The 20,538-nt window shown below is 38.0% G+C and overlaps 2 protein-coding genes across 3 annotated transcripts in view; one reads left to right on the forward strand and one right to left on the reverse strand.

Moving 5' to 3' along the window:
- Window positions 1-12,810, forward strand: part of psmc5 (proteasome 26S subunit, ATPase 5) — a 36,736-nt gene extending 23,926 nt beyond the window's left edge. For both annotated transcript variants that reach the window (XM_087977876.1, XM_087977877.1), the window contains exons 8-13: window positions 5,554-5,680; window positions 9,319-9,509; window positions 9,971-10,069; window positions 10,784-10,894; window positions 11,331-11,417; window positions 12,643-12,810. In XM_087977876.1, coding sequence (XP_087834002.1) covers window positions 5,554-5,680; window positions 9,319-9,509; window positions 9,971-10,069; window positions 10,784-10,894; window positions 11,331-11,417; window positions 12,643-12,696 — 669 coding nt within the window. In that variant the 3' untranslated portion in view covers window positions 12,697-12,810. The remainder of the gene's footprint in view (window positions 1-5,553; window positions 5,681-9,318; window positions 9,510-9,970; window positions 10,070-10,783; window positions 10,895-11,330; window positions 11,418-12,642) is intronic.
- A 488-nt stretch (window positions 12,811-13,298) lies between these two features.
- Window positions 13,299-20,538, reverse strand: part of LOC122539941 (SWI/SNF-related matrix-associated actin-dependent regulator of chromatin subfamily D member 2-like) — a 45,384-nt gene continuing 38,144 nt past the window's right edge. Inside the window, exon 13 of the mRNA XM_043675139.2 lies at window positions 13,299-18,731. Coding sequence (XP_043531074.1) covers window positions 18,678-18,731 — 54 coding nt within the window. The 3' untranslated portion in view covers window positions 13,299-18,677. The remainder of the gene's footprint in view (window positions 18,732-20,538) is intronic.

Raw genomic sequence — 20,538 nt, forward strand, 5'->3', positions numbered from 1 at the left:
TGTTCTTTTGGAATTTTGGAGGTTTGTATGAGATCCCCCTCGTGTCTTAATTCTGATAAATATAATCCTAACCGATTTCAACATTTCCTCATCGATCAGTCCTTCCATCCCAGGAATCACTGGTAAATGTTTGCTGCACTCCCCCAAGTAGCAAGAATACTTTTCTTCAGATAAGATGAAAGCTCTGCATAATACTCCAGGTGTGATCTCCCCAAGGCATTGTTTAATTCCAACTAGGAGAAAGCGAGGACTGCTTCCAGCAAGACATCCTTGGTGCTGTATTCAAATCTTTTTACTATGAACTCCAATGTTATTTATTGCTAGAACTGCCTGCTTACCTTCAACAACTGATGCAGGAGGATGTCCAATCTCATTGCATATTCCTCTTTGGGTGTAGTTATTGAGATATCTGCCTTCCTGTTTTTGCTCCCAACATGAATAACTTCACACTTGTCTACATTATATGCATCTGCTCTGCATTTGTTCACTCACCCAGCTTGTCCAGATATAAAGGCATAAAAACAAGGAGCAGAACTAAGGTATTTAGCCTCTTGAGCCTGCTCCTCCATTCAGAATACTCCTAGCTGATCTCACCTTTCTGCCCATTCTCCATAATCCTTCAATAAATAAAAATCCATCCGTCTCCTCTTCAAATTTGCTCAATGTCCCATCATCCACGGCAGTCTGGGGTAGTGAATTTGTGTCCGTTTTGAGAGAAACAGTTTCTCATCTGAGATTTAAATTTACTACCCCTAATGTTAAAACTGACCTCCTTTCTAGATTCCCCCACAAGACGACACATCTATTCTGTCGACTTTGTCAATTCTGTTGAGCATCTTTTATATACCAGAATTAGATCTCCTTTCATTCTTATAAACAGCAGAGTATAAGCTTAAACTGCTCAATTCTCTTTGTAAGGCTAACCTCTTGCCCTTAGAATCGATCTAGTGGATTAAGGGGACTAAAACTGAATGTTTCCCCAAGTGGGGTCTCACTAATGCCTTATGTAGTTGCAGCAACATCTCCCAACTTTTAAGTTCCATTCCCTTAACAATAAATGTTAAAATTCCACGTACCTTCCTTATTACCTGGTGTACCTGCAAGCTAGTTTTCTATGATTCATGCACAAAGACACGGATCTCTGTATACTGAAGCACTCTGGAAGTTTCTCTCCATTTAGATACCTTCAGCAACTGGTGTTGGGGGATCTCCAGTTTCATTACATTGAGAGAGAGGAATATGCATAGCTACTGAGATATCGATATTAACTCTGACTCTCTGCTTTTTTTAGTTAGCCAGTCTTCTAGCTAAATTGTCCAAATCCCCAATGTGATCTTAACCTTATGTGCAAAACCTTTATTAAATATGTTTTGGCAGTCCAGATATACTACAACTGCAGGACCATTTTCATTTTTCTTTGTTATATCTTCAAAGAGCTCTAACAAATTAGTGAAACACTTCAATATGAGGGTTAAATCATGTTTTTGCATCTTTCTCACAGCTCACCCCCTCACCCAGCTTTGTGTTGTTTACATGTTTGGAGATAATACATTTAGTTGCCTCAACCAAATCATTAATATATATTGTGATTAGCTGAGATCCTAACATTGATCCCTACAGTACCCCACTAATTGCCTGCTGTTCAGAAAAAGACCCATTTATTCTTTTTTTAATTCCTGCATGCCAACCAATTTTCTATCCATTTTAATATGTTAGCCCCCCCCTCTCCAAAATTCCTATGTACTTTAATATAAATATTAATTTCTTACATGGCACTTTTTCAAAAACCTTCTGAAAGTCCAAATAAACCACATCTATTGGCTTCCCTTTACTAGTTACATCCTCAAAGAATTCCAATAGATCCTGCACTGTTTTCCAAAAGCCTCTCTAATTGATGAGTTTATGCTTAAATGTTTTGTTCTTTATTTTCCTTTCCCATTTGCCAGTGTTCTTGTACCGATGTTTGTTTTTCTTTCTCCTGGTGAAAGTGAGGGTTGTGAGAGTTTGGAACTTTCCCTCAATAGGTAGTGGAGGTGTGTTCACTAAATACTTTTAGGATTGAAGAAGGTAGATTCTTTTTAGGTAAGAGAATCTATGGTTATCAGGGATACATGGCAACATTTCCCCATAAATTTGTTTTGCTGCTGCACAGACCTGGGAGGTCCTTCTGCAAGTGGAAGCCATCTATTGGCATGTCAGTATGGAGGTTCCCACCAGCTGCACAGCTTACAAGGAAATGTAGAATTTGAAATACAAACCAACCGGGCATGATTTTACTGAATGCGTTTGTTAGCTCAAGGGGCTGAATGGTCTGCATCTATTCCTATTGCATGTCCATGTGTGTATGTAAAGTTAATGCTCTAGAGCCTGGTGCTGGTGGGGGTTTACTCATCGATTCTGCTTTTGTGGAGAAGCAGAGTATGATGTAATTCATAGTGGATTATTTGAACACATTTCTTGCCTAATAAATTACACTACTCCAGTACTGTACAAATCATGCTGATTGGAACTCTGTTGAAGATGTAATAAGCTATTCATACTTAATGTGTAGGTTGGGAGTGAGTACATGGTTTAATTTCCAGTGCTATTTTTAAAAATTAATATCTGATATCCAATTGAATTAAAACTCTTATGTTGTGACTTGTAGTTCTGGATTACCAGCACTGCGGCAATATGTTTGTTTATTGCTTTTGAGTGAAGAGTGTTATTATCTGGTACATTTTTAAATGTGCAGTAATCCTTTCCAGAAGGAGAAACAGATGTAGAAAAATTACAGAAGAATATAGTCATTAATGTCTTTCTCATTTCATATTTTAAAATCTTGCAGAAGTGCAAGTAATTACTGAGATACTTGTTGTTTTGCACAGTTAATTTTAGTGCTTTGGAACCAAGTTTAGAAAATAATCACTCAAGGTATTCTGTCCTTTCAATCAACTTTTAATATCTCTATTACTCCCAGATGATAGAATTTCAGTTTTTAAAATGTGTTACTTGCTTTTACTGATTTTCTTTTTCCTCCATGACCTGTTCCTCAGTAAAGAAAGCAGTTCAGATTGTTATTTCGGAGAAAAAAGAAGTCTGTGAAAGGTGCTGGCTGGCAACTGATCTGTACAGGATCCAAGTACTTGGTGTTCAAGCCCACTGTGTACCTGATATTTATGGAAATGTTCAGTTCAGTTCTTGCTGTAGTCATGTCCAACTTTTCACTCATTTTATTCAAAAGGTTTGAAAATAAATATAAGCTTCACAGAGATGAATGTGGCTGAGTCTTAACTGCCCTTTTTGAAATGCCTTAGCGAGGTACTAAGATTGAGAGCAGTTTGGGATAGCAACAAATGCTGTGTTCACATCCTATGCATTTCTTAAGAAAATAAATTTTCAGAATAGAACACTTTGAAAATCTTTCCATTTTAATAAACTACCCTCTTTGCAATTAGGTCAGATTGAGACAAAAGTTCATGAAGGTGAAAGCAGTTGTTAAATTTCTCTTATTTACACATTTTGCAATGTGTGTTTATTACAGCTGAAGTAAATTACTTTAAATGAAGACTAGGAGCCAAAAACTGCTTGGTTTTGGAGACTATTTTCAAACACAACACTTCTCTGCTAAATAAGCTTAAAAAATATGCTATTGCCAAGCCAGAAATTGTGTTTTCAAGATTAAATTACAGGCTGCTTGCTGGAATGCCATGGTAAAGATAGTCTCTTGAAACTCTCTTGTTTTTGCACATTTCCTTGGTGACTTGCTTTCTTGGTCTGTAGCTGTCTTCCTGGCCCACTGCAGAGCACAATCACTTCCTGTCCAATAAGGTTCATTTATAGGGCTTTTACAATATGTTGCTGTGAATGGAATGGAGTGTTTATTTCAACTTTGTGCCTCTTAGTGCCTCTTGAAGCACAACTTCAAATCTAATTTCACTGGCAAGAGAATGCATGTTCTGTGACTGATCTGGTGGTGGCTAAGAGCATTTTTTTTAAGAGCAATAAGACATGCTATTTTCTGTGAAGGAGCAAAAGTGGCCTTTAGTAGAGGAATGTGCACTTCCTGTCAGATGTGGAAGTTTAGGGAAAGCTTTCTATGTTACTGATGATAATGTCGGCAGAAAATGTCTTTGGTTGTGAATCCTATCAGATCACATGGATTGGTTGGAGCGGCAGTTCGAGACAATGAGGAATTTACAAGAACTGGGGATGTGATGGATGGTAGTTATAAGAAGGGAGAAAAGCCACAGATACCATCAGGTAGATGGATTAACTCCAGGAAAGGTAGGAGGGGTAGGCAGATAGTGAACAAGTCTCGTATGGCTATCCCTATCTCAAATATGTATTCAGTTTTGGAAAATGTAGAGGGTGATGTATTCTCAGGGGAATGTAACACAAACAGCCAAATTGGATTGAGACTGGCTCTAATGTTATAAGGGATAAGTCTGGTTCCAAGTGATCGATTTGTGATAGGGGACTCTCTCTAGTCAGAGGCACAGACAGACTTTTCTACGGCCAGCAGCGAGAAATCAGAATGGTGTCACCTTCCTGGTGCCAGGATCAAGGAAATCTCTGAGAGGGTGCAGAATGTTCTTATACGGGAGAGGGACCAGCAGGAGGTTATTGTACACATTTGGAACAAACAATATAGGATGGGGAAAGAATGAGATTCTGAAGGGAGAATATAGAAAGTCAGGCTGGAATTTAAAAAGGAAGTCCTTGACCGTAGTGTTTTCTGGATTACTCCTGGTGCTATGAGCTAGTAAGAGTAGGAGTTGGAGGATAGAGCACATGAATGTGTGTCTGAGGAGCTGGTGCAGGGGAGAAGGGTTTACATTCTTGAATCATTGGAATCTCTTCTGAGGTAGAAGTAACATGAATTGGAAGGGGACTGATATATTGGCAGGGAGATTTGCTCGAGCTGCACGGGAGGATTTAAACTAATAAAGTGGGGTGTGGGACCCAAGGAGATAGTGAGGAAAGAGATCAATCTGAGACTAGTACAGTTGTGAAAAGGAATGAGTCAAACAGTCCGAGCAGGCAGGAATAAAGCAGAGAGCAAGGTAGGACTGATAAATTAAACTGCATTTATTTCAATGCAGGAGGCCTAACAAGGAAGGCAGATAAACTGGGCATGGTTAGGAACATGGAACTGGGATATCATAACAATTACAGAGATGTGGCTCGGGGATGGACAGGTCTGGCAGCTTAATGTTCCAGGATACAAATGCTATAGAAAAGATGGAAAGGAGGGCAAGAGAGGAGGGGGGAATAGCCTTTTTGATAAGGGATAGCATTACTGCTGTACTTGGGGAGGATAGTCCTGGGAATACATCCAGGGAAGTTATTTGGGTGAAACAAAAAGGTGTAATTTAATTTCTCAGTTACAAAAGGTTCGAGAAAGTCTTATGAGCGTGTTTTTGTTGCAACTTTAACAGGAATCCTTTGTGTGACTGAGTTTAGCTTCAGATACTCCGCTGAATTCATTCTGGTTAAAGCCAAATAATCTAAGGCTCGTTCATGCAGGGTTTTACTAGACATTAGATCTCATCTATTTTTAACTTTTTTTAGGGTGTGCTGCTTTATGGACCTCCAGGCACTGGGAAAACATTGTTAGCAAGAGCTGTGGCCCATCACACTGACTGCACTTTCATCCGCGTTTCTGGCTCTGAACTTGTACAGAAATTCATTGGCGAGGGTATGTGCTCAAGACCTCTGTTTGATGTTTCCTCTGAAGAATGGCATCGCTAATGTAGTGCTTTCTCACATAATGTCAACTTTGGTTAAATGAACAAGTCATGGTGTTGGATTCAACTCTGAACCTTTTGACTTGTCTGTTTCAAATTTTATTTTTTTGTTTGCTGCTAGGCATTGCTGTCTAGGCCAGCATTTATTGCCCTTCCTAATTGCTTTTAGCAAGATAGTGGTGATCTGCCTACTTGAGCCATTGCAGTCAATGGACTATCAGGAAGGGAGTTCAAGGATTTTAACCTTTGTGGTCGTGAAAGACAAACTACATAGTTGCAAGTCAGGATACTGTGGGGTTTGGGGAGGAACTTGCAGGTATTGGTGTGTCCATATATCTGTTAACCTTGGCACTCCTAAATGGTAAAGGTTGCTGGTTTGGATTGTGCTATCAATGGAATTTTGGTGAGTTCCACAGCCAAACAATAAAGATACGTACATAATGCGACTAACAGAATTTACTCAGCCAATGTTTTTCCCCCCCATCCCTACTGCCGAACTCCTTTATGGTGGTTCTTTGAATTTAGTTAATTATTTATGCCTGGGCATCGTTCTGTTGGCAGTCATCTGGATTCTCATTAAACTGCCTTTTTTTTTTGATGTTAAAAATCACAACACCAGGTTATAGCCCAACAGGTTTAATTGGAAGCACACTAGCTTTCGGAGCAACGCTCCTTCATCAGGTGATTGTGGAGGGCTCGATCGTAACACAGAATTTATAGCAAAAATTTGCAGTGTGATGTAACTGAAATTATACATTGAAAAATTGATGTCTGTTAAGCCTTTCATCTGTTAGAATACAGTGATAGTTTCACTTCTTTCATGAGTAAATCACAAAACCCTCTTTTTTTTTAAAGTTGCATTCTCGGGTTAGCTGTTAACAATGGTGTTAGCCCCCTGTGTTCTCTATGACCTGATGTTTAGATTGATTCTAATCTCAAAAGTGAGATAACAGAGTTTTACATAAATTCATGCAGTTTTTGAGCTCAGAGTTCTACAAGAATGTATGCAGTATTTGAGCAAAGTGCAATGTAACTCTGCAAGTACAAATTCACCACACAAAATATATGTGTGCATGTGGGTCTTTGTCTGTGTGTTTGTCTGTCTGGGGTGGGGGTTGTGAGTGTGAGAAAGTGTCTGTGTGTGTGTGTAGTGAGTGCAGAGTGTCTTAAGTCTATGAGGGGGTGCATGTGTGAGTGTGTGTCTATAAGGGTGTGTGTGGGTGGATGTGTGTGTGTGTATGTGTAGTGCAATGGTGATCACCTGTAATGTGACATGAACCCAAGGTTCCGGTTGAGGCCCTCCCTATTGGTACCGAACTTAGCTATCAGCCTCTGCTCGGCCACTTTCCTCTGCTGCCTGTCCCGAACTCCACCTTGTAGGATGGTCACCTGAAGGTCCGAGGCTGAATGTCCTGGACCACTGAAGTGTTCCCCAACTGGGAGGGAACCCTCCTGTCTGTTGATTGTTGTGCGGTGCCCATTCATCTGTTGTCATAGCCTTTGCTCGGTTTCCCCAATGTACCATGCCTCCGGGCATCCTTGTCTGCAACGTATAAGATAGACAACATTGGCTGAATCACATGAGTGCCTGCCATGTATAAGGTAGGAGATGTTCCCATGCATAATAGTGGTATCTATGTCCACAATGTGACACATCTTGCAGCGTCCACCATGACAGGGTTGTATGGAGTTGTCCTGAGAGCCGGGCAGTTTGCTACGAACAATGATCTGTTTGAGGTTTGGCGGTTGTTTAAAGGCAAGTAGTGGAAGTGTGGGGAAGGTCTTGGTGAGGTGCTCATCCTCATTGATAAGTGTTGCAAGTCACGAAGAACATGGCGTAATTCTTCAGCCCCTGGGAAGTACTGAACAACGAAGGGTACCCTGTCAGTTGCAGCACATGTCTGTCTCCTGAGGAAGTCATTACGGTTCCTTGCTGTGGCACGTTGGAACTGGCGGTCGATGAGTTGAGCATCGTACCCCGTTCTTGTGAGGGCATCCTTGAGTAATTCCAGGTGTCCATCACGTTCCTCCTCATCTGAGCAGATCCGGCAATGCTACACTTCTCCAGCTTCCACCCAAAACATATTAAAACAGCCATTCCCTATGGACAAGCCCTACATATATACCAGATCTGCTCAGTTGAGGAGGGACGTGACGGACAGATGAAATGCTTAACAGACAATCAATTTTTCAATTTATAATTTCAGTTACATCACACTGCAAAGTTTTGCTATAAATTCTGTGTTATGATCGAGCCCTCCACAATCACCTGATGAAGGAGCGTCGCTCTGAAAGCTAGTGTGCTTCCAATTAAACCTGTTGGACTATAATTTGGTGTTGTGATTTTTAACTTTGTACACCCCAGTCCAACACCAGCATCTCCAAATTATATTTTTTTTGATGTGTGTCCTGACGAGGCCAAACATGTCTGTAAACAAAAGTTGGATCCTGTACTCACAACATTCACATTAGCGTTTTCCAGTAAAGTAATTCAATAGGGATTCAGGCTGGCCTGTTCCAAACCCTGCCCTGTCACACTGTGTTGGATTGTAGAGGTTAGTTGCATCCTCTTGAGGTCTGGCTGAGATCAGATCATTCAGTGCAGATCTAACATGTTAGCTGATCTCTGATTGTATAAGATGTTTGGGAGTGACATGTAGTCTAACTTCCTTTTCATTTTTTCTTTCTTGTTTGATTTAAACTGATACAAGTTGAGATTCACATTCATTGTCAATATGTTCAGATGGTCGTTGTTCATATGTCTGCCCAGATATTGCATGATAGGCTACTCAACAGTGAAACAAAGATGTCCGTCAACCCGGATTTCTTCATCTGATTATTCTAACACCAGTATTTTCAGGGGTTTCACTGGATATTGATTACCAGTTAAAATTCCTGATCATCTTTCCCACTTTTTTTTTTCCCCGAGCGTGGGCGATACTGATGCCAATGTGGTCGCATATCACCGCTTTTCCTGAGATCTCCTCATCTCTGATGCTGGTGACTCCTTGTAAATATCAAAACACTCCAGAAGACTTCTTACTAATGCCCTGGAGATGTGCCAACCAGTGTGATAGCTGACCAAAGGAACTATTATTGTAGGAGATATTCTGGAATTCAGCAATACAAATTGTATGCTGGCAAATGAACTAGTATTATAAATGGAAAAAAATCATCTTGGACTCTTGGTAGTCTTGAGCTCATTCAGTTGAAATTTGCTACCACCCTGATTTGAAGTGACCCCATGAGTGTGTTGTAATTGCCTCCTGAGCCATTGAGTAATACTGTCTATTCTGATCTCTTGAAATGTGAAGTTAATTTTAGTTTAGAATAGATGTGGAATAATTTAGTGCACCTGTAGTGGTAGAAACTGGGCAAGATAATACATGCTGTTCACAAAACTTCAATGAATTGTCAATAACATTTACATAACTTGCACAGGCTTAGGCAATAATTTAATATCAGTGTTTATGTATGCATTTTTATTGAAACATTGATGATCCACCTGCATACAAGAATTTGTAATTCAGATCGATACACACTTTAAAAATGTAATGATTTAACAAGAATTTTTAAATGTATTTTGCAGGTGCTCGTATGGTACGTGAGCTGTTTGTAATGGCGAGAGAGCATGCTCCGTCTATTATTTTCATGGATGAAATTGATTCTATTGGCTCTTCGCGATTGGAAGGAGGTTCGGGTGGTGACAGTGAAGTGCAGCGCACGATGTTGGAACTTCTCAATCAGCTTGATGGATTTGAGGCCACTAAGAATATTAAGGTATGGTTTAACTTTGCTAAGTGTTTCTCTCGTTTGCACGAACTAACAACGTGCACTAAAATATGGTTGCTTAACTGCTGGAAAGGAAGAGGGGAAAAATATTTGGAACCTTTTTCTGTCGGTGAGCTTCTCTTCCTTAATACTTCAGTACTGCTAGGAGTAATTGAATGTCTAGAATTTGTTAATTGGAAATTGCCTCCTGTGCATCAGGCCATGATTATTTATGTGCAGAAGTACATCCCTTTGTGCATACAGAGGAGCCCCATCTGAATAGTCGTTCCTGGCATTTATCTTGGCAATGAGAGGCAAAGTCTCTGATTGCACAGAGGGCTAGAGGAATAAACATGTAGTCGATGTCCGGCCAGAGAAAACTGAAAATAATCTGTATGGGTCCTGAACAGAATCTAAATTATATTTGTCCTGCACATCACTGATTTCAGCTGTTTCCATGTTTGGCACAGGTAATTATGGCAACTAACAGAATTGACATTCTGGATCCTGCTTTGCTGCGGCCAGGACGAATTGATCGGAAAATTGAATTCCCTCCTCCAAATGAAGAGGTGAGTTTGGAATGGTATCATGCATGTGGATGACCAGAATGATGCTCTTGAGATGTTATTTCACAAAGAAAATTAAACTTGCTTTGTACCGTCAGTGTTTAGTCAGAAAGTGACATTCTTTGGAAAGACATCTGCATTTTCTGTTTGCCAATAATTCAACATTGGTGTCTGTAAATGGAAAATCTGCATCTGTTTTGGCCCTACTCTACTAATTTGTTGCAGATGGTATCCTGGGATTGTACTCTGTTTCTGATTTTTGTGTTGAGTGCCTAAATGTTAGAAAGATGAATGTCATCAAGGTAAAACTAAATTTTCTAGCCATCTTTATGAACCATAACTGGAAATGGGAGCTCTGTGCCTATTTAAAAAAACTTGAATAGTTTCTTTATTGCTTAGAAGTATTTAATTAAAAGGGTGCTACTCTTAGTTTCTAAAGCAGTTTTTTTTCTTTTGCTGCCACAACACAAGCTTTTAGTTAAGCATGGCACTTTGATTTACAATGACTTATGAAAATCTACGTGGCTGGGTACTGATAATATTTCTCTTCAAAACCAAGTGAATCCAGATTCTGCTTTGATGTCAATCTAATACAATTGACTGGCTTTTGAGAGAAGCAATCTGTTTGATTGTCAACACATATTTCAATAACATGCACACACTTGAACTGTTTTGATGAGTGGAAGTCTTGTTTTTGCTTGCTGACCCCCTCCTTAGGCTCGTCTTGACATTCTGAAGATTCATTCTCGCAAGATGAACTTAACACGTGGTATCAATCTGCGCAAGATTGCTGAGTTGATGCCAGGGGCATCAGGTGCAGAGGTTAAGGTGAGATGTTGTCTAGGCATAATTCTGATATGTGTACTAGTGCCAGCCCAATACCTTTTTTGATCTAAAATCTGGCCGTATTGGTAAATCCTATACATTGTAATCAGCAATAGTGTTTCCTAAGACTTGAATCTAATCCAATCAAGAAGCAGAAAGGTGTTGTAAATTTAGATATTTCCACTTTTAAAGTTCTTCATTAAGAGATTTGTTTTAACGTGAAAATTAAAATGTTTAACTCACTGCACACTTGTTAATTTGCAACTTTGTACATCTGACTGGATGGTAGATCAGTAATGTTCAGTTATAGCTCCACTGTAGTGATTAAACTTTTTCAATACAATGCACTGTACAGATTGTGTATTACGTCAGCATCACTGTGACCTCGTATCTGCAGTATCTGTTGGAATAGTTTTTGAGGGATGCTTGTATTCTGCAGGGTGTATGTACAGAAGCTGGCATGTATGCCTTAAGAGAAAGAAGAGTCCATGTCACACAAGAAGACTTTGAAATGGCAGTGGCCAAGGTATGATACTGTAAAAGTTGTACAGATCTGACCTGACTGAATATCCTATAATTTTTCTGACCAACAGCAAGAATGCATTGCAAATTATTTCTCTCAAGAAATCTTTAAGTTTCATTAACAAAAATACAATACTTTGCAACAAGATCTTATGGCAAAGTACTCTGCACTAGAAACATTCCTTGTAAAAGGAACTTCATCCTAACGTGTGCTCTTTCAAGTAATATTCTGTTTAACATCCCATAGCCTGTTTATTGCATTGTGATCCCTTTTAAAATTGACTTCATGTGTGGTTTCTTTAAAGGGCTGCGCTTGCGCATGGCACTCCCTGCTTGCGCATTCTGAAATACTGAGGTGTTACATTCAAGTGACTTGTTTAAATTGATGATCACCTCACTAGTAATTCCTAAACCAGAAGACATTGTCCTACTGAAAATTTTGTTTGGTTTTGATAAAGATATTACAATAATACAAAGATATACAAGTTCATCTGAACCTTCCTATTAGAAAATGATTTTAATAATCATTGACATGAATTATTATCCGTGACAAATCTCTGCTGTATGCTTTTTATCTACTCATGGCCCATCTAAAAATCCTTTAGCCAAGGTCTAACCAGTGTTTTGTACAAATATTTTAAGTTCTTTACTCTTGTGCTCTTATAATCCTATTTATAAAATCCAAAATGTTGGCCATTTTTATATGGTTATTTTGTCCTGCATTTTTAAACAGTCTTGTCTCTCTCTCTCTCATCTTTCATTCACCCACATATACTTGAACAGTACTGCTCCTGTGATGGATAATTTCAGCCTGCAATCTGAACAGCAAACTCTACATTTCTTGTTTTGCTGGCAAATTCTATCAGGTGTTTTTAGGGAATTTTGTTTTCTTACTTTTTAATTTTTTCATTCTGCCACTTGTGCAGCAGAAATTAAAAACAAAGCTGTCAAAGAGGATCCTTATATTTGGTGTTTTGCTGATATACAATTGCATTATTTTCTAGTTTGGAGAAAGGAAGGCTTCTGCATGATCAGCAAAACTGACCCATGACCACAGTTGTCAACCTGTATATTTACCAATAATAAAAGTTGTTTGAATCTGCTTTCAGAACACCTGAGCATCAATGAAGATTAATTTAATAAAGGTTGCTTTGTTGATCATGCTGTTACACTCTACTGTTCAATGATTATCTACCCTGTTCATTTGCTAATCTTTTCCTTAATTGCAGGTTATGCAAAAGGACAGTGAAAAGAACATGTCCATCAAGAAGCTTTGGAAATAAATGCATGTAAAAAGATTTGTTACCATGGTGATGGAAGATTTTAATGGTTTGAAAGTATCTAATCATTGTAAACTTTCCTGTCTTTAATAAATATTCATAAAACCTGAAGCTCAATACGGTAGTGTTTTTGAGTGTGTTGATGCTTATTGGTCATTGATTGTTGATTTTTTTATTTGTTTTGTACACAATTTTCTTTTCTCTTCCACTCCAATTGCCTCCCCAAAATCTAAATAGTGTGAGGATTTCCATGAAGAATTAAGAAACTTGTTTTCTCAAGAAATTTGCTCAACATTTAGTCTAACAAACCTACACTTGGTATGTTGAATGACTTGTCTCAAAATTGTTTTTACTTGGTCCAACAATAATAACAAATATTCATTCTGACAAATGGCAGTGACACTGCCCAATTTGATGGAACACAGACTTTTGATATTTTGTGGTTAATATTATTTTGAATTACATCTGTTGCAAGTAATATAACTTGGGAGAATCCCTGCATCCATTTCTCCCAGTTCTACGCCATCCCAGAAAAGAGCAGTTATGAAATAGAATACAAATCAACTTTGTTATGGTCTCTTTCAAATGCAAGAATCTCTATAGGAGACTTTTACATAACTTTTTATTGGCTCTGGTACAAATGTGGTCCCAAATTGAACAGAAGCACCAAATTGCAATGCATATAGACATAAGCGTTTTTGTACCTGTACAGCAGTGCCTGTAAAATGTATCTGACATTTTTTCATGTTGAAACTTCCACCCAGTGAATGTCAGTGAACCAGTAACATTTTGTATTTCTTAAGCAGAGTTGTACTTAAGGGCTTCAGAGTTCCCATGAATCCATTCATGGAATGCAGCGCATAAACCAGTATTACAGTATTAATATTGGTGCTTTACTGGAACTGCTCCATAATATGATTGTAAAATTAGAACCGTGGCTGTCTTGGTCATATTTTAAAGAACCATTAGCTCTTTGGAATGAAATAACATTTGAGCCTCCTTTTCCAAGGCTGTGCAATATTCAAAGTGTCAAAATTAACAATTTAGGCAATATATAATGCAATCCTTGAACAAAATTTCACTTTCTAAAAATCAGAGTCCAGTACCTAACTAATACAGGCATTCTCTATAAATATCCACAAATTGTACCTTAGTCCTGCACACCACTGCATTGAATATAAAAGCATCAAAACATTACAAAACTGTAAATATAAACATGTAAAAGCATAACTTCAGTCATTACAGTATTGGCTGTATGCAACAGGAAGAATGTCATATTTTTCAATCAAATTTTTGTTCTAGTTTTGTAGCATATATTCCAACATCCCCACCTTGTGCTTGAAAGCAATTGTATTTTCACTCTGAATTTACTACTGGGAATGGAGCCATATGCTGTTTGTCTGATTCCTGGTACACCTCATCCATCTGCCATGAGGTGCAATTTGTTAACTATTCAGTCCTGTTGCCTACATATTTTAGTGACATGGTACTAAAGCACTTATAAAGTTGAACAATAAATGTCTATTTGCAGACATTGAAGTACTTCAGTTAAATCTCAAAGTAGTATGTACTCAAGTCAACTGGCAACATGATAGGGAGTCTGGTTTTTTTTGTCAACTGCACTGCAATGTGCTTCCTACTCAAAGTATTTAACAAAGAAAACTATTCCTACATTTGTGAATAGTTTTAAATACAGGTATACTTTGAGCAAATATTTAAGGGTATTTGAACAAAGGGGCTTCCTTTTGAATTGAAAATGTTTTACGTTTTCAATAATTGTCCTGCAGTCGCCCAATCCTACACTTGGCCGACAGTTGATAAACTGAATACAATTTGGATTTTATGCCCAGATTTTCTCTCTGTGCATTCGAGCTGATTGTTTTATATATATATATGTACCATTTGCAGCATTTTGTTTAGGAGAACTGGAGAGGTTTCACCTAGTGATGTCCTCGGATAATTGTCTTTGGTAAGGCCTTGCATCTTTGCATCTTGTGTAAAATAACCTCGTGGAAGAATCAAAGCAACCTCACAAAAGAAAAGTGTTTGGATTTATGGAACCTGGTGGGCAGCGAAGTGTAACACCGAACTACTATCAGTAGGTAGCTAACTTTGTTTACTTTTTGATGGAAACATAAACTATGGTGGTTTTAACCTAAGTAAAATGTTAGTGTAACTGGACAGTTAATCCAAAGGCCAATTTTAAGTAATTTCGATTCCATTTTTTAAATTTGAATTTAGAAAGAGTTTCCATTATGGTGACCATTAAACAATCATGAATTGTCACAAAACAAAAATGTGGTTCACTGTCCTTTGTGGAAGGAAATCTTCCATCTTTTCCTGGTTGGCATAGCATGTGACTGCAGATCCACTACAACTGACTCCTAATTGTCCTCTGAAATCGCCTAGCCTAGTCCCTTGGTTTAACGGCATTAGGGACAGCAACAAATGCTGCCCTTACCAGCAACTCCCTTCCCCAATATCATTAAATAATATTTTTCTAAAACAGTTACATTAAGTAACTTTATAGAATTCTTCTAGTGCAAAATTTCCTTTTCTGGATTTGACTTAGGTTATGAAAATTGAACTATTTCCCATTTAATCTCTATCCAGTTATACTTGCTGGAAGTGGATGCATATTTTGGATGAGGGAAGATGTGGTGTTAGATGAGATTGACTCAATGGCTGCTTAGCTACTTAGTTTTAGAGAATGGTTACTTGAGTTGCCTCTAGGCAAGGAAACCTACCCAACATTGCTGTCCGAACTCACTCAGCAGCGAAGGAAAATCCGTCTTAATTTAAAAAAATCATGTATTGTATGACATAAGTTACTGATGGTTGAATTATGCTGATTTGCTTTTAATGCAACTAAATGCAGTAACTTAATAAAAGCAAATAGCATATTTCAGAAAACTGTGCACAAACCACATTGTCCCAAAATGCACCACAAACTCAAGATCCTACGTTCTATAAATAAAACGCTTTCTACAGACATTTAAGGAGTTTTGACTAAAAATACCATCTCAATGGAAGCAGATCCATTAAGAACCCGATGACTAACTGAAGCAAGATCAGCTAGCATTCTGTTTGGACTGTATGACTTTAATGTTCATTTGATATAAGGAAATTGCTATCCCAGTTCATATCTTCCCTAAAAGAACAATGTGAGGCATAATTATGCAGTATAATGACTTTTTCTTAATATTATGAATGAACAGGACAGAGACATCACCTCCTGGTTGCAGATATTGATGCCTTGCCCAGCCACCTAACCACAATCTCATACAATTTCTCAACACTTCAAAATGCATTCTAAACTATTCTACACTTTCACAGCAGTCATTTCTGTAAACCATTAAATCTAAAGCTTTGCAAGATCTGAATCTCAGATTTAACATTTAAATTTGCACTCAGCAGTTTGTAATTACAACAAATGTAACTTATACCTGAAATATTCAACAGTCAAGTACCTTTATAAATGTAACTTTCCTTGATCTTAGATGAATTTTTGTTGTATATTTTTAAAAAACAATTGTACAATGCTATAGGAAAGCAATTTCTTTCCTAAATTATATTTCTTAAGGAAATCCTAATAAAATTGCATTTTTAAAAACTCCACAAAGGTGGAATTAGAACCTCTCAGTATTCCTATTAACATTCCTATTATTTGCTTAGATCTAGCTCTCTGTTCAGATTTACATTAAGGACCCAGATCTTTTTCTATTTATTGGGCATTAAGGCTTTGACTGGTGTATCCTAATTATATTACACTCCATATGGCTCTAGATCTGACAGACTTTATGATGATTATTTAGAAACAGAGCAGAACACCAATTTGAAATTGAGTTGTACAAACCTAAAATCAAGTTCAATGTTTATTACAATTGGGTTGAATAACACTTTAACCCCCATTAACTTTGTCCTGAGAGCCTGTTTTCAAGCTTAAGTTTTCAAGTTTAAATTTACAATGGCGTTCAGCAGTATTGGAAAGGAATTTAAAAAGAAAATCACTGGTGCAACTTCAAAGGAACGTTTTGAACTAATTAAACAAGTGAGGAGATACACAACCAATGCCTTTTTCCTATTATCCCCTACTCTGAACTTCGAAGTCCACATATTATTTAGAAAGCTGTAAAATGGGATTCTCCTCGTTTTCAAGATTGCTGAATGATTTGTCAGAAACATTACCTTATATCTTTTTGTAAAACCTGATGGTGTATTCTGTTCAAGGCCCAAGTCTATCCCGAACCTCCTAAAATGATGTATCAAACCAGAATTCTTTTTGATTCCCCATTATATCCACAAACGGGGAAGAGATTCAAAACACAAGTTTTTCTTTTCAGCATCAGTTATCTTGGCAATTCTTAACACCATGATTTCTCTGAGTTGGATGAAGACTATTGTGATGGTACATGTTTAGATTCGTGCATGCAATGTGAATGATGTTTTAACACTGACAAAATGTCCTTGGAAGAGATGAGTTCATAGGATGCTAATAAAGAAAAGGCAGATTCTACAGCTCAGTAGAAACACATCTTGCAGTCTGTCACTGCAAGAGGGTAAACTGGGTAAGATGCACATTTATCGCTGATCTAAACAGGGCAGTTATCTGTGTAATAGAATACATATTCGATTGATACAGATTGAAATAATCCTTCAAGCAGTGCACAATGACTTTACTTATGACATTTAGTTCCAATTCCAGCTTGCCAATCTATCTTTTGAGACTGAACGGATTAAAACTGAAGGACAAGAGAGGATTCGAGTTTTACAAAACGTGAATAGGGCAGAGACATTGTTTGGTCAGGTCAAATGTTTCCACAATATTAACCAGAAAAGATACAAGAATTCTTTATTGCAATCTGGTAGCTGCATAGTCTCCTAACACAAGATCAAATTTTGGGCAAACATACTCCAGGATAGGTCTGACAGGGTAGGTGTTCAAATTATACACCTCGATCCCCCACCGCGCTCTGGCTACACCCATACACCCGCTTCCCAGTAGGAATTTAGAACAAGGGTGCGTATCTTTCAGGATAAGGGGCTGATCATTTAAGGTCTGAGATGCAAAATATCTTGAAGGGTTGTAAATCTTTGGAATTCTCTGCACCATGATGGAATATATTTTTAAGACTGAAATAGATGGACTTTCTGGTCTCAGGAATCAAGGCATGTGGGACGTGTGTGAGAAAGTATTGTTAAAACTTAAGATCAGCCATGATTGTACTGAATGGCACAGCAAGTTTGATAGGCCACATAAGTCTTGATTTTTTTTGTGGCTTCAGGTTTATTACTTTGCTTTGAATTTAGAGTGCAAATGTATTCATATGTCAATAGTGCAACCAGCAAGTTGTAGGCATAAGTGTACCATTAAACGTGTTTCTGACTTAAGTGCTAGGATGCCTTACAAGAATAAAAAATGGCTTTTGTTCCTGTGAGACTGCAGCTATCAGAAGTAATTTTAAGTATAACCCTTCACTTTCCAAGAGGCTAATTAAGCTCCTGAAGTTCACTAAATCATCATGTTCTTTATGTCCAGGCTATTTTGTGGACTTCTGAGCACAGTTACTCAGTTGTGCAATCTTTTTCATTCCAACACGAAAAAAAGTGCAAATCTAATGGCAGATTTGGGCCATGCCAGAGGCCTTTCAATCAAATCGAGTTCCTGGAGTTTGTATATAATCAAACATTGGGTGAACACCCCTGAAAAATTTAGCAATGGCTTTTAAAAAGATCATTTTTTTCCTATTACAGCTGGTATTTCTCAGCCATTAGTGCAGCAGAAGGGTAAGGAATGCTACAAACAGGTATCAAATTTTACAGTTTTTTTCTATATAAAAATATGGCTAGAATGTCCCTAGCAAAGTAATTTCTCTGCTTGTGATCTACAATCTAACCAGGCGTGTTTCTCTGACATCGAAGAAGCAGTGCGAGTAACATGAATGTGGAGCTCCAGTTACTTTGGAAGGGCGCAATCATTATACCTAAGTGATACGGATTCCCAGTACTTGTTCCAGTTCTTGTCTGCGTTGCTGAACCTGTATGGAAGAACCAGAGATTTCTTCAAGTTTTGAATACAGTAGGCCTGATATTATACTGTACAACCTTTTACTATGTAGCATTAATAATAGGATTGATGTTGTCACCCTCCCAATGCCTGCTAAATCAATTGTTAGATGATCTAGCAGTGCACCTTTCTTACAATGACTGGGATCACAGCAGTGCTTTTAAAATCACCATTCCATGAAAACATTGGAGTAGGCCATCATATTTAACACTAGTGATTTTGAGGCTTTTTCAAATGTTTGTCCAGACTGTATAACACATCTGTTCCTATCAAACCATCTGCCTTAGAGCAGCAAGTCAGATATAGAGTCTAGGTTTGCTGTGTTGCCTTTGCATACTGAAGCGACTGAGATCAGGATTGTGCAAGGGGGAAGAGATGCACTTTAGAAAGTAAATATTTTTGGTCAACTAACCATCTCTTCAGCCACTCCAAGGGCATTAAAATTAAATCACAATATGGTACGCTGGCGAATGACTTGGCGTTTATAGCAAGTTTTCTTTGTAACCTTTTGGTACAAGCCCATAAATAACCACTTCATAAAAATGGAATTGGGAGTTGATGAGATTTTTCTCCAGTTATGTCCTGACCTTAAAGACACAATTAACTACATCTCCATTTGGAATAAACACCACACATATTTTGCTATCCTTTACCTTCTATGACAAGTTGTTAACTTAGGGTCCTAACATTAGGAACAGCAGCTAAATGAGTTTTTCCCTCCAGAAACCGGAAGAGTGAGGAACGAAAAATATCAAATGTACTGCAATTCTGTTAAAATCAGACATGAGATGCAAAGACCATAAAACCTCCCAGACAGTGTCCGAATGCTCCTCATGGCTAATAGAGATCAAACTGGTGAAGATGATCCAAAATCAGGCTTCAACTTTAATCTAACATTTATATCTCTCAAAATTCCACAATAAGAATTCTGATCTTAAGTCTTTTACCAATAGGGTTTGACTGCATGTTTCATTATAAAGACATCTAAACTCCCAAGTCTAACTCCTGTTTTCTTTTGAGATGGTGATGGCTAGAATCATCTAAGTTTGCATATGTTCTCTTCATCAAACTTCCAGGCAGCCTCAGAAAACTAGTGAGCAACCAAAAAGGCAAAATGGTTACAAAATATTGAGGGTGTTGTGGAAGGGAGAAAAAAAAAGATTTTGTAGTACAGCATGTGGAGTAAACTTGCAAGTGTGGATGAGTTCTGTGAAACAGAATTCTGCAGAAGGTTAGCAGTATCACACTGAGTCTTCATTTTCACATCTCTGGGCTCTAGGTGTATCTGCAGTTCAAGATGCTGAGCAAAGACCCAGCTATTTCCTCAGAAGAAAAGGAAAGAAATAGAAACTTAGGACTCAGTCAACCCATAAACAACGTTGTTCGCACAGAAAACATATCCATGGTTAACCAGGAAACTTGAGAGAGTAGAAATCTCATGGTAAATGTGGTACGAGGAAATAGCTGATTATGACAGGTTTTCTCCTCAAACCTGGAAGCAAATCGGATGCCTGTGGTCCCAGCTTGCCAATGTGGTTATAATAATCCAAGTAATCAGTGTCTATATGTGATAACATTTCATGAATCCAATTTAGAGGAAAGATCATCTGAAAATTTAATTCTGTTTTACTTTCCATAATGCTGTCTGATTTTTTGGCCACTTGCAGCATTTCTATTTAATATGGCCATTCAGTTTTCCATAATATTATGCTCTATGGCTGTCTTATTTGTTGATTCAGTACTAAATAGAAACATCAGCAACTGGAGACATAAACAAC

This window comes from Chiloscyllium plagiosum, unplaced genomic scaffold, assembly GCF_037043375.1.
Source record: "Chiloscyllium plagiosum isolate Xiang-an unplaced genomic scaffold, Cpla_swu_hap1 HiC_scaffold_32, whole genome shotgun sequence".
In the NCBI taxonomy this organism is placed as follows: Eukaryota; Metazoa; Chordata; class Chondrichthyes; order Orectolobiformes; family Hemiscylliidae; genus Chiloscyllium; species Chiloscyllium plagiosum.